The sequence below is a fragment of the Mytilus californianus genome, unplaced genomic scaffold (genome assembly GCF_021869535.1).
Source record: "Mytilus californianus isolate M0D057914Y unplaced genomic scaffold, xbMytCali1.0.p SCAF_7, whole genome shotgun sequence".
In the NCBI taxonomy this organism is placed as follows: domain Eukaryota; kingdom Metazoa; phylum Mollusca; class Bivalvia; order Mytilida; family Mytilidae; genus Mytilus; species Mytilus californianus.
In genome coordinates, this window is record NW_026262723.1 from 84,819,146 (window position 1) to 84,835,633 (window position 16,488).

At 31.5% G+C, this 16,488-nt stretch overlaps 1 protein-coding gene across 1 annotated transcript in view; it reads right to left on the reverse strand.

Annotated features, from left to right (window-relative positions):
• LOC127707733 (cytosolic Fe-S cluster assembly factor NUBP1 homolog) overlaps positions 1-16,488 on the reverse strand; it is a 35,775-nt gene that overhangs the window by 11,732 nt on the left and 7,555 nt on the right. Inside the window, exons 4-6 of the mRNA XM_052212446.1 lie at positions 9,215-9,283; positions 6,491-6,523; positions 892-982 (exon numbers count right to left, since the gene is read on the reverse strand). Coding sequence (XP_052068406.1) covers positions 892-982; positions 6,491-6,523; positions 9,215-9,283 — 193 coding nt within the window. The remainder of the gene's footprint in view (positions 1-891; positions 983-6,490; positions 6,524-9,214; positions 9,284-16,488) is intronic.

Genomic DNA, 16,488 nt, shown 5'->3' on the forward strand with positions numbered 1-16,488 from the left:
AGTATTTCACTTAACAAACAAAAAATGTAATTTTTTTTCAAGCAGTCACTGAACAATGAAAATGAGGTCAAGGACAATTGACATATGACAGAAGGAAACTTCGTAACATAAGGTATCTGCATACAAGGTATGAAGCATCCAGGTCTTCTATCCTCTGAAATATAAAGCTTTAAACAAATAGTTCACGCCAACCCCGGATTGTAATACCTATGTCATGACAAAAATCATGGGAATCCTTAATACATAAGGCAAAAAATGACAGAACTAAAATATATTGAAAGGAAAATGGATTTTTTTAAATGGGTTAAATTGGACATTATCATAAGTAGCCACTTTTTGCCGAGAAGAAAACAATTCATTGAGCTTTCATGTTCAAATAAAGTTGCGTGAGCTGATACAATCAAAAATAGGCTTTTTTGTCTTTAACAGGTATACTTTATCACTATAAAGTGCTGTGTGCTATTACACAACTGTTATAGGTTATGGGAGAGTTGAGCACTCTCAAACATGTTTAACCCCACCACATTCTGTATGTGCCGGTCCCGAGCCTGCAATTCAATGGTTAATGTTGGTTGGTGTCTGTCATATTTGTTTTTTACTATTTGTTATATCATAAATCAGGCTCTTGGTTTCCTTGTTTGAATTGTTTCACATTTTGTCACATCAGATCCTTTTATAGCTTACTATATGGTTAGGCTTTTGCTTGTTGTTGAATACAGCGACTATAGTTACTTTTATCTACGTCATTTGGCCTCTGGTGGATAGTTGTCTCATTGACAATTATATTAACATCTTCTCATTTTTATATAACTCTTTCTGAGTCAGGTAAAAGGATTTATGTGTAATTTTTGTTTATATATAAAAGGACATTTCAAAATACAGTAAACAAACCATTTTTCTTTGGCCCTCTCCAGATAACAGCCTCTTCTGGACTTGATAATAAAAAGCCAACAGACATCACAGCTAAATTGTCCTCTACGTACTGTAATGGAAATAACATTTCATAAATTAATTAATTAATACAGTAAAGAATTCAGAATAAAATGTATGTATCTTCCAAGACAGATGTGCATTTAGTGTTGTCTCAATATAATATAAGCAGGAATGGAGTGAACTCGAAAAATAACTTAGACTAAAAATGTAAATAGCAAGTGGACAGCTTCAAGTCCTGTAGAAGAATCTGTGTAAGTTGTCTGAATTCTAACCAGCTATTTCAGGAATTAACAAACTGATACAAGCAGGCATGTTTAAGTCCATGTTATAGTTTTGGAAATCCAAAAATATCACGCTGATCAATGTTAAATGCATGGAGAATGTGTCCCCATGGACACAGATGATGCCCCCGCTTGCATACAACATTATAAAGGGACATAACTCAAGAATGATAAAAGTGACGCTACCCAAATTTGTACTTGATCTGAGATTTAAGGTAATAAGTATTGTGTAAAGGTTTCATAATGTTTGGTTGGGGCAAACTTAAGTTACAAAAACAGAAATTAAAATTTTTGCAATTTTTCGATTTATAAAGGGGCATAACTCGATAATGATTAAAGTGACGCTACCAAAATTCAACTTGATCTGTGTTTTGTGGTAAAAAGCATTGTGTATAAGTTTCATAACATTTGGTTGAGGCAACTTAGGTTAGAGAACGGAAACTAAAAATTTTGCATTTTTTTCCATTTATAAAGGGGAATAACTCGAGAATGTTTAAAATGACCCCACCAAAATTCAAACTTGATCTTTATTTTGTGGTAATAAGCATTGTGTATATGTTTCATAACATTTGGTTGAGGCAAACTTAAGTTAGAGAACGGAAACTAAAAATTTTGCAATTTTTCCATTTATAAAGAGGCATAACTCTAGAACGGTTAAAATGACGCCACTAAAATTCATACTTGATCTGTGTTTTGTGGTAATTAGTATTGTGTATAAGTTTCATAACATTTGGTTGAGGAAAACTCAAGTTAGAGAACAGAAACCAATTTTGGGACGTACGTACGTAAGTACAGACGGACAAGGGACAAAACTTAATGCCCCCTCCGCTACGGCGGGGACATAAAAATCAAATAGGTGTAAAACTTTATGTCCTTTACAAGAATCAGTGCAAGTTGGCTGAATTTCAGTTAGCTGTTTTAGCTAAAGGAAAGTACAACTTTATTGCACACTTATCATTGGAAACATTTTTTTTTTATTTCTAGAAAATGTCCAGGTGAGCAATTCAGTTATATAGATACAATGGATAAGCGTGGATTCTTGTAAAAGAAACCATGAGCCCGGAGGGCAAATGGTTTGTTTTTCATGAATCTACTCTTATCCATTGTATCTTTAACTGAAACTATTGTGTTAATTTCTTTTCAAAATTAAAGCCTTTTCTTAATTAGAAGGTATTGTAAGTGAGTTTAAATAACCATGTTATCGTGTCCAACGATGCATTGATAAATCTCAGATCACAATTAATTGGTTAACAAAATACAAATATAACACTTCTACCTTTAATGATCTTTATATTATCAGGCATCTGAATATTATCTGTTTTTACAAAATAAGACATATTCGAACTTATTTCTAATAAAATTGAGAATGGAAATGGTAATGTGTCAAAGAGACAACAACCCGACCAAAGAGCATATATATAAAGTATATATAATAAGTACGTTACTGAAATTTCTAGCACTCTAGGCACATCACGATTTTCTCGCATAGGAATTTGCGAACAAACATTTGTAAAATTATGTAGTAAAACAGATGAAACCATACTATATTTATACAACAAAAATTGACAAATAGAATGTAATCATTTTTGTTTCAAACATGTGAAATATCCAATAATAATCCAAAAATAAACGGTAAAACTCGCTATTATTACAAAAATATCCACTATAACATGCAAAATTAGAAAAAAAAACAGAATTGGGACAACAGAGATAATACAGGGATTCGAACCTAAACCGACAAATCCCTATCTTTTAACTCGTTGATTTTAAGCATGCTAACCTCGCGGCTACCAACTTATACTATATGACTGCCCATCGTGTACATATAAAGGTACAACCCCTGTGTGTCCCATGTTCATTTATATATATATAATAGACATCTAAGTTGTAACCCATTGGTAGCTGAGAGGTTTCGTCGATGTGTTAATGTCAGTCATTCATAACAGATTTCAAGGAAGGGTTCGATTCCCAGTGAAGGCATATACAAATCACAAAAATTAAAGGTAAGTTTTTAAATTAATTCCATTAGTGAACAGAAATCAGTAAATTAGCCAATTCAAACTTAATGAAATTAGACACACAAAGGAAACAATTGAATATAATTTGGTGAGTCCATTTCAGCGGCAGATTTAGGAAGCGTTGATTCTAGAAAAAGAATCCACGGTAAATGAATAGGCTGACGTCACCACAATGGTTTAAATGATTTTAAGGCTGGATAGAAAGTGCAATGGCATATCAATAGGTCTAAAATTGACATAAGATTAAAATCTGTCTGAAGAGGTATAATAGTTAAATATTAGAAGAAATAAACAAATATAAAATTAAAATAAATTAATTTGTAACATTATAAATTCAACTTATTTCAAATGACTTTTTATTTCCATTTTTATCTATTAGTTGTAATCAGCATACAATTATGAAGTCAAGCGCAAATAGTTTTATTTCTGACAACAAATGAATAAGACATTTTCAATAACATATAAAAATCTTTTAACCTTGAATTGATTATACATTGCACTTAATAGTTTGAATCAAGCTGCCAGTTTGACTATTGTCATGGAAAATAGAGTGCTAGTGGTAAAATATGCAGAACTGCAATATTATGTAACATTCTCCATAAATTTTTAATCAATTGCTCACAGCAAAGTCATGAGGAAAATTTAATTGACTAAACTAAGGTATGAAGTTGATATTTTCATTGCTTTATTTTTATACGGGTAATGTATATGTATCTAGTGATGTAGAAAATAAATAAAATCATATAAATGTCTGAATCCAATTTTCAACAGAAAAGACCAACTTTAAAAAGATATTTCAATGTTACATTTCTTATTATAATCAATGTGTAGTATGAAAGCATTTCAATTTTATCGGTAAAATAAGTTTTACAAAGGTTTTCAATTTAAAACATCTTAATTATTAAAGGGTGTGCCTTAGTCAAAAATCGATAGCTTATCTAGCATAAACTACAAATGTTTGAATATTAATTATAATTTAAAAGATTCATTTAATGTAAGCGAAAGGGAAAACTGTATATACACAAAACATGAGGTATTTAAAACATGACATGTTGATAGGAATAATTCAAACTGGAGGTATTATTAGCAAAGCTCACAAATATAAACCCTAATACCTGTTACAGTACTTAGAAGTTAGGTTCATCCCGTAAGCCCACCTATTCTAAGATTGTTCTGAGAAATTATCTGACATTAAACCTGACAACTTGAAGAACATTATAAAATTTTTGTAATATTTTATTTTGTAAAAAATGAATAGTCAAACCTGTATATAAAGGTCACCCTCAGGACCAGAGAAAACAGAACTTATTTATAAGAGAGGTGACCTTTTAATCAAAGTTCGATATGCAAAGGTATCACAACAAAGGGACTAGAAGACCTGACAAACTGAGTGAAATACCGTAAATTACATAATATTTTCAAAGAGTGAAATACAATATCTTTTTTCAGTCAACTCTACAAGTGTACATGTAAATAATAATTTTCTTACATTATCACAGGTATCAACTTATCTAGTAAATCTAATGATATGGTCTTTAAGGTAATGTCATTACAGGGGACCTCAACATAGTTTCAGACCCAAAGTTACTGTATATGTACTTTTTTTCGCATGTACTTATTTTCACGAATTTAGTACTGACAATGAATTCGCTTGTATTTAACTCCCTGTATTTCCCAAAAATATCAAAACATAATTAACGGACTTAATATATTAAAATGCTCATTTACATGATTAATTAAATATTTATTTGTTAAACATCTGTATGAAACAAAATAAACAAAGATTATTCAATCATCAAAAAAGGTTGTCTGTTTCATAGCGGTTATTATCCAATTAAGTTGTTAGTTACACATTAAAACTGTCATATTTGGCTTGGGGCATTATTTAGAACCTTTTATCCTTTAATCCTTAATTGGTTTTGTGTATTGATCACTGGTGTTGTTTTTACAGTTACACAGTTCAATTGAGGTTATGTTAAGTAAACAAGGTTCACACCCATGTGCGATTGGTCGTAAATTCTGGTGATATTTATTCAATATATTTTATATGCATGTAAGTTGCATTGGTATTCGTGAATACCTACCGTGAAATCCGTGAAAATGAATACACTGCGATATACATAAACAGTATATTAAAGAGTTCAAAAAAAAGGAAAAAAATTTGAACCACCTAAGTTGTGTAGAGTCATTTAAAGATGCTCTTTCAACCCATTAATAAGAAAATAATAGTTTAAGACCACATAAACATGTTTTTACCAAGTCATATTTAATTCATTGTTTTAAGCATAAATTTTTCCTATTGAATTGTTACTCAGTAGGCAGGATTGGGCCTTTTAAAGCTTACTATTCGGTATGGGTTTTGCTCATTGTTAAAGGCCTCATGTAGTTGTTTAAATCCTCGTCCTTTGGTCTCTGGGGGATATTCGTCTCATTGGCAATCATTCCAGATCTCCTCCTTTTTATACTGAACATTGATCACTGAACCAAGAAATGAGATCAATTGAACCCTGTCTGACTGACATGTACATGTATACCTTGCCAAGGTTCTGTATATACCATATCAGTAAAACAAAAGAAATGTGATAAAAAAAACGTTAGTTTTTTCAAACAGTCACAGAAGAATGAATGAGACCAAGGACAACAAACAAGCTTAAAATATCATTTGTTCAACACAACCTGAATAGGAGAGGCTGATTGCATGTTTCTTAAAAATCGTTAAAAAAAGGGTGCTCTCTTAATGCTCTATTGACCAAAATATTGAAGTATTGCAAAATCGTGTGATTTTTTTCATTTAATTATTGATAGGTATATGTGAAGTTCAAATGTAAAGTCTTTCAAATAATTTTCAATATTCACTGAGATTTAAAGGATGAAAGATACTCATAGCATCAATTGATTTTTTTTAAATTGATATTTTTGACATACATTTGTGGTGTGAAACGCTATGTTTTTGCAAGAACCAAGTAAACATTTATGAGGGATATGTTTTTTTTTAAATACAGACAAACACTATGGATTTTTTTTAGCTGGTTCCTAAATGCTCTATGAAAATCAAACAAAATCGGTAATTTTATGCTTAGGAGTTACTTTTCTATAACGTGATTACTAATTTTATTGTGATGTCATGGATCCTAAAATATTTGTTTTTAGTTTTGTATTTTCATAAATTTAAAGTAGGCCAAATTTAAAATAAGATTAATTTCAGTCAAAAGTTATGCCAAATTTCAGCCCTAATAGCACTTCACTAGGATAACTTACAATAGGAGACCATCCTGATCCACTTTGATGAACCTACAAATAAAACAATTGTATGTTATAATGCGTTATATTGATTCTGGTATTGAAATTACATAACAATGCCATTTAACAATATGAAAAAAAAAAAAATTCAACTTCCACTCACTTACATTATATGCATGTAAATTGAAAAAAAAATCCAAAAATAAATCCCTTCAAAATCATTTCATAAGGGGAAAAAACAATACAATGTAACTAAGAACAAGAATGTGTCCATAGTACACGGATGCCCCACTCGCACTATCATTTTCTATGTTCAGTGGACCGTGAAATTGGGGTCAAAACTCTAATTTGGTATTAAAATTAGAAAGATCATATCATAGGGAATATGTGTACTAAGTTTCAAGTTGATTGGACTTCAACTTCCTCAAAAACTACCTGAAGCAGGACAGATGGACGGACGAACAAACGAACAGACAAACTGACCGAAAAACATAATGCCCCTCTACTATCGTAGGTGGGGCAGAAAAAAAAATTACACAAGTAAGATTGATTGATTGAATGTTGGTTGCTTAACATCCAGTGGCAAATATTTCATGCATGTTCAGGATGAACACAAGTAAGAAAGTTTGTCCAAAATTTTCAAAATTATACAATGTACCAATTCATTTTTTCATGTAGACAATATCTATCAGTATTTTAAGGTGAGAAGTCATGGGGTGGATTATTTTATATATATCTTTGTGTATACATTCATTCAACTTTTGTATAACTCTTGATCTATTTCTTCGGTCTACTGTCTGATGACATTTCACACAGACTATTTACCCATCTTTTGTATGTCATCAAGTTTTGTGTTATAGACAATAAGTAAAACAAACTTGTAACAGTTACACACTTAACAGAATATGTATTTGAAAAATTGGCCTATATAACATACCTTTAAAAATTCAAGTGTTTTATTGTGGTATGTATGTTTGTATACCCTTCTTTATACAGATGTTCTAGTTATATCACAATGTGAATTGACATTGTTAGATTGACAGGTATGACATCTATGGGTATTCAATAAAAGGTTATGTTTTGATCTCCTATGACTTAATACTATGGTTGCCAGAAAAAGTCTCAAAATTCATAAGGAATTGAATTCAAATTTGATGAAAAAGGTTGTACATAACCTCTTTAAAATACTTCAGATTTGTTCAGAATGTTTGACGTAAAACGAATTCAAAGATAATAATTCAGTGATATAATGATTTATTATAAGCATGCTGACTTGACCTTTAGGTTCCATTAAATCATTCAATACTAAACAAAATATAAAAACTTTATGCACAGTTCACAAAATAATACTCCTGCTTCCACATTTTTATAGATTTATGCTTCTACATATATATATAGATATGGCTAAGCCCATTCTTGGCTATTGGGATCCCCTAAATATTATTCAATTAAAGAAATAAAATATGGGGTGTGTAATGCCATTCTATAATGAAGATTTTCTGAAAGTTTCAGTGAAACCCAGATGTTAGCTTAAGAAAAATTGCAGATGCAAAGCAAAAGGGCAGACAGATGAAATGACAAAAGAGCCACGGAAAGGACACAGTGATCTATATTCCCCTACTTATTGTGGTAGGAGAAAGTTTAAAGAATACATAATTATCTCCAAAACTGACAAACAAACTAGGCTGATAAATCCCATTTGATCTTGTTCTATCATTTATGTAATATCAAAGTCTAATAAACTTAAAAGAAAGCTTGAAATCAATATTTTTACAGGAAGCAGGTGGAAATATCCCTCCCACATTTAAATGTCAACATGATTTTTTGCTAGAAGTCATCTTAAACTTTATACAAGGCATGAAAATAGACCCTGATGTACAACCAGTTAAACTATGCATTAAATAATAAAATACAATAATGTTCATTCAAACATTTTCACTAAAACATATTACATGTACCTATTGGAGGCAACTTTTTAAAGTTGCTCAATTTTCTTTTGTTAGGTTTTGCTTCATATTGTTTCATTTGATGTTGCCTTGTAAACATCTATTCTAGATCCATTTGCTCAAGTCATTACAACTGGACTGTTCAAATACCTACTCTAGGAAACTGCCCTTTAAGAAAATTTGAGGGTATTTATGAATCCCATACAACATATTCTTACCTGTTCTTCAACACCAAATATTCTAGGTATGGATGGACCACATGAATCCCATACCACATATAATTGTCAAGGTTATGTACCTGTTCTCCTTCAGCATCAAGGATTCTAGGTATGTATGGACCACATGAATCCCATACAACATACTATTGTCAAGGTTATGTACCTGTTCTCCTTCAGCATCAAGGATTCTAGGTATGTATGGACCACATGAATCCCATACAACATTCTATTGTCAAGGTTACTTACCCATTCTCCTTCCACACCAAGTATTCTAGGTATGGATGGACCACATGAACACCATACAACATTCTATTGTCAAGGTTATGTACCTGTTCTCCTTCAGCATCAAGGATTCTAGGTATGTATGGACCACATGAATCCCATACAACATACTATTGTCAAGGTTATGTACCTGTTCTCCTTCAGCATCAAGGATTCTAGGTATGTATGGACCACATGAATCCCATACAACATACTATTGTCAAGGTTATGTACCTGTTCTCCTTCAGCATCAAGGATTCTAGGTATGTATGGACCACATGAACCCCATACAACATACTAATGTCAAGGTTATTTACCTGTTCTCCTTCAACACCAAGTATTCTAGGTATGGATGGACCACATATGTCAACATCTAATACACCAATCTAAAATGACAAAAACAAACGTATTCAAAACAATGCATAGGAATCTGATGTTCAGTAGTTGTCGTTTTTTGATGTGGTTCATAAGTGTTTCTCGTTTCTCGTTTTTTATATAGATTAGACCGTTGGTTTTCCTGTTTGAATGGTTTTACACTAGTAATTTTTGGGGCCCTTTATAGCTTGCTGTTTGGTGTGAGCCAAGGCTCCGTGTTGAAGACCGTACTTTGACCTATAATGGTTTACTTTTATAAATTTTGACTTAGATGGAGGGTTGTCTCATTGGCACTCATACCACATCTTCTTATATCTATTTAAAACAATTTTCATAAATATACATTTTGTTTATGAGGAATTTGGTATATTTTCAATTCTGTCAGAAGGTGCATTCCAGTTATATACAAGAATGACTAATTTGCTAATCAAAGTATAAGATCGGCCTGAATAGGCATGAAATAATTGCCACTGGACATTAAGCAAGCAACAATCAAACAAAGTATGAGTGAATTGACCAGGGGAAATAACTTGTATATCAAATATGGATCCATTGAAGCCTGTTGTTCACCGATACCCTCTGCCATAGAAACAGTTGAATCTTTATATTTGACTCCTACTTTACACCAAAAATTACATAATTCAAAAACAGGATACATAACTACATGTCTGGAAGTGAAGGGCGGAATGCATATAAGTTTCAGAATACAATGGAATTTTCATAGAGGAATTATGATAAGTGCCATTTTTAAGAAAAGATAATCAAACTGAATATTACTGCCAACTTTTTAATATTTTCATTTAGCTCTCTTGCATAAAAATTTAAGAAATGGTATAAGTTTAAGCACTGTCTACCTCAAGAGGTAATTGTAATTGCAAAACATAACACTTTTAAAGAGCTGAGAACAGGAGTCATGACACTTCCTATATAACATTAGGGAAATCCATATTTATTGAATTTCTACAAATGGGAAAACTTTCATAGTTAATTGATGTTTTTTTCTATATTTATATGAATGAAATAGTTGTGATATTGCATTCCATATTTCTTTCATACTTTTTGCCAGTCAATAATTTCAAAGACTGTTAGCCCAGTATATAGTTGTGCAATCACATTTCCTGAACTTTTTCATACTTCTTTTTCATTGGACAAAAATGCTTGGAATTTTTGGCATGGTAAGGTAAAACATTTATAATTCATGAAACTTTAAGTTTCTGTTGTCATTTTCTTCTTTTTTTTTTGCCAGGTGGTGTATTGTTGAATCATTCAGTATGATAAAACTCTTGATGACTGGTTATACTGATAATAGTAAGCTTGTTCTCCCTTTGATTACAACTATTGCACTCAACTTCAATTCAAGCAATAGTGGTTATCTCATGGAAAAAAAAGGCTATTTCCTTCATAACTAGTCAATATGTGAATATTGTTGTTCTAAAAGAATAAAACTATATGTTCATTAAAATCCAAGACACTACTGAAAACAGGCACATAGCATGTAAAACTTGTAAGAGGGAGACAACAAAATACTACCACCATGGAAAGGAATATGAGAAACTGATCCAAGTGCTTGCTATAGAATAGTGAATGGAAAGGGGAATGTGTCAACCCAACCCAAGAGCAGAAAACAGCCTAAGTCCACCATCTGGTCTTCAACACACCCAGAGGTGGGCTTCATCTGGCCCCTAAACAATAATGTATACTAGTTTATCAAAATGGACGCCACACTAAACTCTGTAACATCAAAATGAACCAAAATAAAAAAAACACACAAGACTAACAAAGGCTAGAGGTTCCTGGCTAGGGACAGGGGCAAAAATGCTGTGGGGTTAAACATGTATTGTGGGATCTCAACCCTTCCCCTAAACCTCTAGCCAATGTGGAATAAACAAACACACAGCAATACACACAATAAAACTCAGTCTAAACTACTGATTTCTGTATACAAGGTATAATTTGTATATGGCATCTTATTAGCAGGAAATTTATGTTCTTATTGGCCATAGAACATTTCAACTAAACATTTTCTCTTCCCTCTGCTAATACCTAAACAACAAGACTTTCAATGTGTGGCAAACCTTACAATTTATATACATGTTCATGTGTGTTGTAAGTGGAGGTCTTTACGAAGAAACATTCAACCCATTTCTAGTATAAGTTTCCATGGCTACCTGACTGTACCTTAATCTACAACTGCCATAGGACTTCATGCAGTCTATAAACTTTCATTAAATCACCCATAAGTTATGTAAATGACAATTGTACATTGCAAACATATTACAGGACAACTGTTTAAAAGCTATAAAAACGTATGACCAATTGTGAGCACCTTGTTTGAATAACGGATAAAGGAAACTATAAAATTTTTATTTTTACCTCAGTGAACAATTCAAAATATCTTGAATGCAATTATTATTTGGATATGTGTTTATACCTACTTAGTGTTCTGGAACTGATCATCAAAGTTGTTTAAAAGGCCATTTACATATCAATATGGACTAACAATTACGGATTTGAAATACTGTCAACATATTGAAGATATTTAATCAATATTTTTGCATTAAATATGGAATACCATAATTATATCAAACTAACTCCTACATGATTCAAAACAAAATCTATTTAATATCTGAATGGACTTTATATACTGGATCTAGAAAGTCTACCACTGAAATGGTTTTGAAATTATCAATGTTTACATGTAGATGAAAAGTGTGTAAATTGTCCAGTATGAGTTACATAGAGAGGGGGCTTGATAAAGATCACCTGCTTCATTTCCATTTCCACAGCGGAGGGGGCATTAATTGTTACCCTTGTCCGTCAGTACATTGGTATGTACGTTCCAATATTAGTTTCCGTTCTCTTTACCTTAGTTTGCCTCAACCAAATGTTATGAAACTTATACACAATGCTTATTACCACAAAACCCAGATCAACTTAGAATTTGGGTGGCATCACTTTTACCGTTCTAGAGTTATGCCCCTTTACAAATGGAAAATTGCTGAATTTTTCAAAACCGTTCTCTAACTGAAGTTTGCCTCAACCAAATGTTAAGAAACTTATACACAATGCTTATTACAACAAAACTCAGATCAATTTCGAATTTGGGTGGCATCGCTTTTATCGTTTTTCGAGTTATGTCCCTTTATCACGTTATATGCAAGCAGGGGAATCATCTGTGTCCCATGGACACCGTCTCCATTAATATTTTAAATGAATTACCGTTAAGATTTGTGACATCATTTACGATTTACACATATTTTTTTTTTATCTGGGAGAGGGGTTGGATAAGGGATATGAAATAACTATTTAACAACACAGAAAAGCATTTCATTCCTGGTTTTTATTGTGACTCTGATATTCACATGCTCTTGAAACCTAAAACAGAGAACTATCTATTTCTAAGGTCTAATTTATCTCAAATACCTCTGTGTAGATAGTTCTCAGGTCATTCTCATGACAATCATAGTTAAAAAATACTAATATCGAGTATAAACCTTCATTGACTATACACGAAAACCACCTACAAATCCTCCCTGTCAAACTGGATGCAGACTACTCATCAGTTACCTCTACAAAATCTTAGGGAATGACCAAATGTGGGTAAATTCATTGTTTGTTACTCGACATATGCCACAGGTTACAATGTTATTACTCCATCAAGCTTTTAAAAACATAACTGATACAAAAGTAAGGAGATGTGGTATGATTGCAATGAGACAACTATTGATGAAAACCCATACCCTATAGTCCGCTATAATAGGTATGACATGATAAAATGTGAAACAATTAAAACGAGAAAAAACAATAATCTTATTTATGTCAAAACATTAAACAAACAAAAATATTACAGACAGCACCCAAGACAACTAAGTAATTACAGGCTCCTGGCTAGGAACAGGCACACAAAGAATATGATGGGGTTCAACATGTTTGTGAGAGCTTAACCCTCCCCCTTACCATGGAGATTGCATAATATTAGGAATCAGTCAATTATACAGTAATTGTGAAATATATTGTTGTATATTATGACCACAGTATAACCATCTTGGTAGGTTGGCAAGGGTCATAGATAAATCAGATATACAATAGAAAAAGGCAAATATTCCAAACATAACATATATTATCTATATGTCTACCTTAAAAACTTATGCTTTTCTAGTCTGTTGGCGAAAATAGGTCTAATTGATAAACCAATTACTACAAGTTTTCATTTCTTTTTTCTTCTCTAGGTCTTGTTTTTGGTTATGATGACGATTTGTGTGGCTGACAAATTAAACTAATATTTCTGAGACGACTTTCCCTAATCCTAGTTTCAATACACTTTGTTGTTTCACCATATAAGATCATTAAAACTGATTTACTAGTCTACTGTGTTATATTTATAAAAACAGCAATTTTATTGAAATAGGTTTATTGAAATATTTTAAAAAACTAGACAAGAACAAATATAGAGATGGCAATTTTCCTAGTGATATCATTCTCAAAGAAGGCCGTCAATTAACAGAATGGAATAGAGGTTTATTTCAAAATTAAAATATATTGATAAATATGGTTCAAAGTTACTTTGTGTAGACATCAAATAAATCTAAGTCTTTTTATTCAGATCTGTTTACCACAATCCATTATCTCTTTGATCAGCAACACCTATCAATCTACCATACCTTTAATTAACCGACAGGTAATACAATTTGTCTTAAAATATTTGTTTAAATAGGTCGTTATCAAATTATATCAATGTCTATTACAACATCAAGTAGAAAAACAATAACCAAAAAAAGGAACAATTCAAACTGATTACATAAAGTCTATTTATTATTTCTGTCTCTACAATATTCAATAATGTATAAAGAGAAAGACCAACAACCAAAAAGCCTGTTTAATTGTAGCTAATACAGTAGATTAGGTGCCGTAGACTGACATCTGACCTTAAGAAGTATTGTAGCTAATTCAGTAGATTAGGTGCTGGATACTGACATATGACCTTAAGAAGTAAGGATTAATGTAATATTCAACAAAAGATAAAAATAGATCAATAAATTCTCATATATAATGTTGGGCAACCCTGGTATGACAAATTTTCTGATAAGTTTGGCAGTAAAAGGACTGGATTAAGTTTGTTTGGAATGACAAATTCACTTGAAAAAGCTTAACAACACAGAATCACTGTGGGTCAAAGTTACAATATAACAATCAAAATTGATTCATTTAAGGCTCATTCATCAATTTCATTATTCTTCAAACATTAAAAATTATACAGCCAACTGGAACTATAACATAAATTTAACAACAGTACAAGTTAAAAAACAGATTTGCAATATAAATTGCAAGATTTGAATATTGTGAAATTTCAAAACTATATTTTCATGAGACTAGAGGCCCACTGATTTTAATATGATAGCCTAGCTAAAGAATACCTTGATAAACAAGTCTAGACAAAATCATGTTTGGGTTAGATTATTTCTAAAAAAAAAAAAACAGATATCACTAGTATCTTGATTCTGTAAAAAGTGCCAAAAAATTTGATTTCATGATTTTCTGAATACAGCTCAAAATAATATGGAAGGGCTAAGGACTATATTATAGAGTTTGACTGAAAAAATGATGGATTAAATATTTCACAGTTGATTCTTAAAAATACCATATTTTCTTTTGTCTAATTTGCATAAATGAGCATAATGATAATAACTGTATCAATCATTTGAACATTGAAAAAAAAATAAGTGTGACCATACAACACATTCATAAAAATTTGAGTATTAACATTACAAGATAACAAATATTTGACCAAATAAAAAATCATTCCTTAAAACATAGTTGTTATATGTAACAAAAGTTACAGACTGAACTAAGTAGGGACAGACCAATGGACAATAAAATAAGAAGTGGTATGATTGCCAATGAGATAGCTCTCTACCAGAGACCCAATGACATAGAAGTAGGCAGCTATAGGTCAACGAACGGCCTTCAACAATGAGCAAAAACCATACTGCATAGCAAGCTATAAAAGTTTGAACCCACTTCTAAATCGATGCATTTTAACAGAAAAAGGTCAAAAGTGCTGATCAGTATATAAAATAACTCTTGTTTACTATTATATAAAGAGGACGCTAGCTACCTTGTTATGGGGTTATGATATTATTTGTAAAATAATTAGAAAAAAAATTTATTCTTAAAGGCACCAATGACAGGATCTAGTTGTTACAGTTAACAATATTCACTGAGTTCCTAGCCAGAGTATTTTTTCTACGGTATCTGTGTCTAAAAAAGTTTGTATCAGATTTGTACCAAATTGCAGTTTCCATTAAAAAAAAAAAAAATGTCCATTTTAACTAAGCATATCTAGCTGGTGATTATTTTCTATACAATTAACTGAAGGGCCATTTGTTAGGTTATGGAGATAACTGGATTTTTCAATATTAAATGAATAGGAAATGGTTTTATCCAGGAGAAAATTTCAATTAACTGAATTATGCAATTATCAGGTATGTGATTAAAAGGAGTTGACTGTACTATAATTATACTGATATTTAATAACCAGTAACCATAAAAGAGAGGCAACAGATACCAGAGGGACATTCAAACTCATAAGTCGAAAATAAACTGACAACGCCATGGCTAAAAAAGAAAAAGACAAACAGACAAACAATAGTACACAAAACACAACATAGAAAACTAAAGACTGAGCAACACGAACCCCCACCAAAAACTGGGGGTGATCTCATGTGCTCTGGAAGGGCAAGCAGATCCTGCTCCACATGTGGCACCCGTTGTGTTGCTCATGTTAGTACAAACCAGGTAATATGTCACATTCAGGAAAAGGGGATATATGTGACAGCTTTTACATAATTAATATAAAAGATAATTATAATTTCTCATATAATCTCATTATACCATTTTACCTTTACCTTATTTTTACACCTCTAGTATGAATTAAGAATGAAAGTCTCTCAAATTAGTTACAGTAATTTCATAAAGAAAAAAAAAAATGCCACAATTCATTTAGCATCAAATATCCCTAATTAAGATAATAACGCATAATTTGCCTTGACATGTAAAATACTTCATATGTAAAACCATCTTTTTGTTGAAAAAATTCAATTTCTTAATAAGATGATAAAATAAGAATCAAAGTTAAAATTAGACTGGTGACATCTCTTTTTCTTTTGTGTATCATTGTGTTTCTATCTGACAGATGTATACCCTACACTTCCTTCTA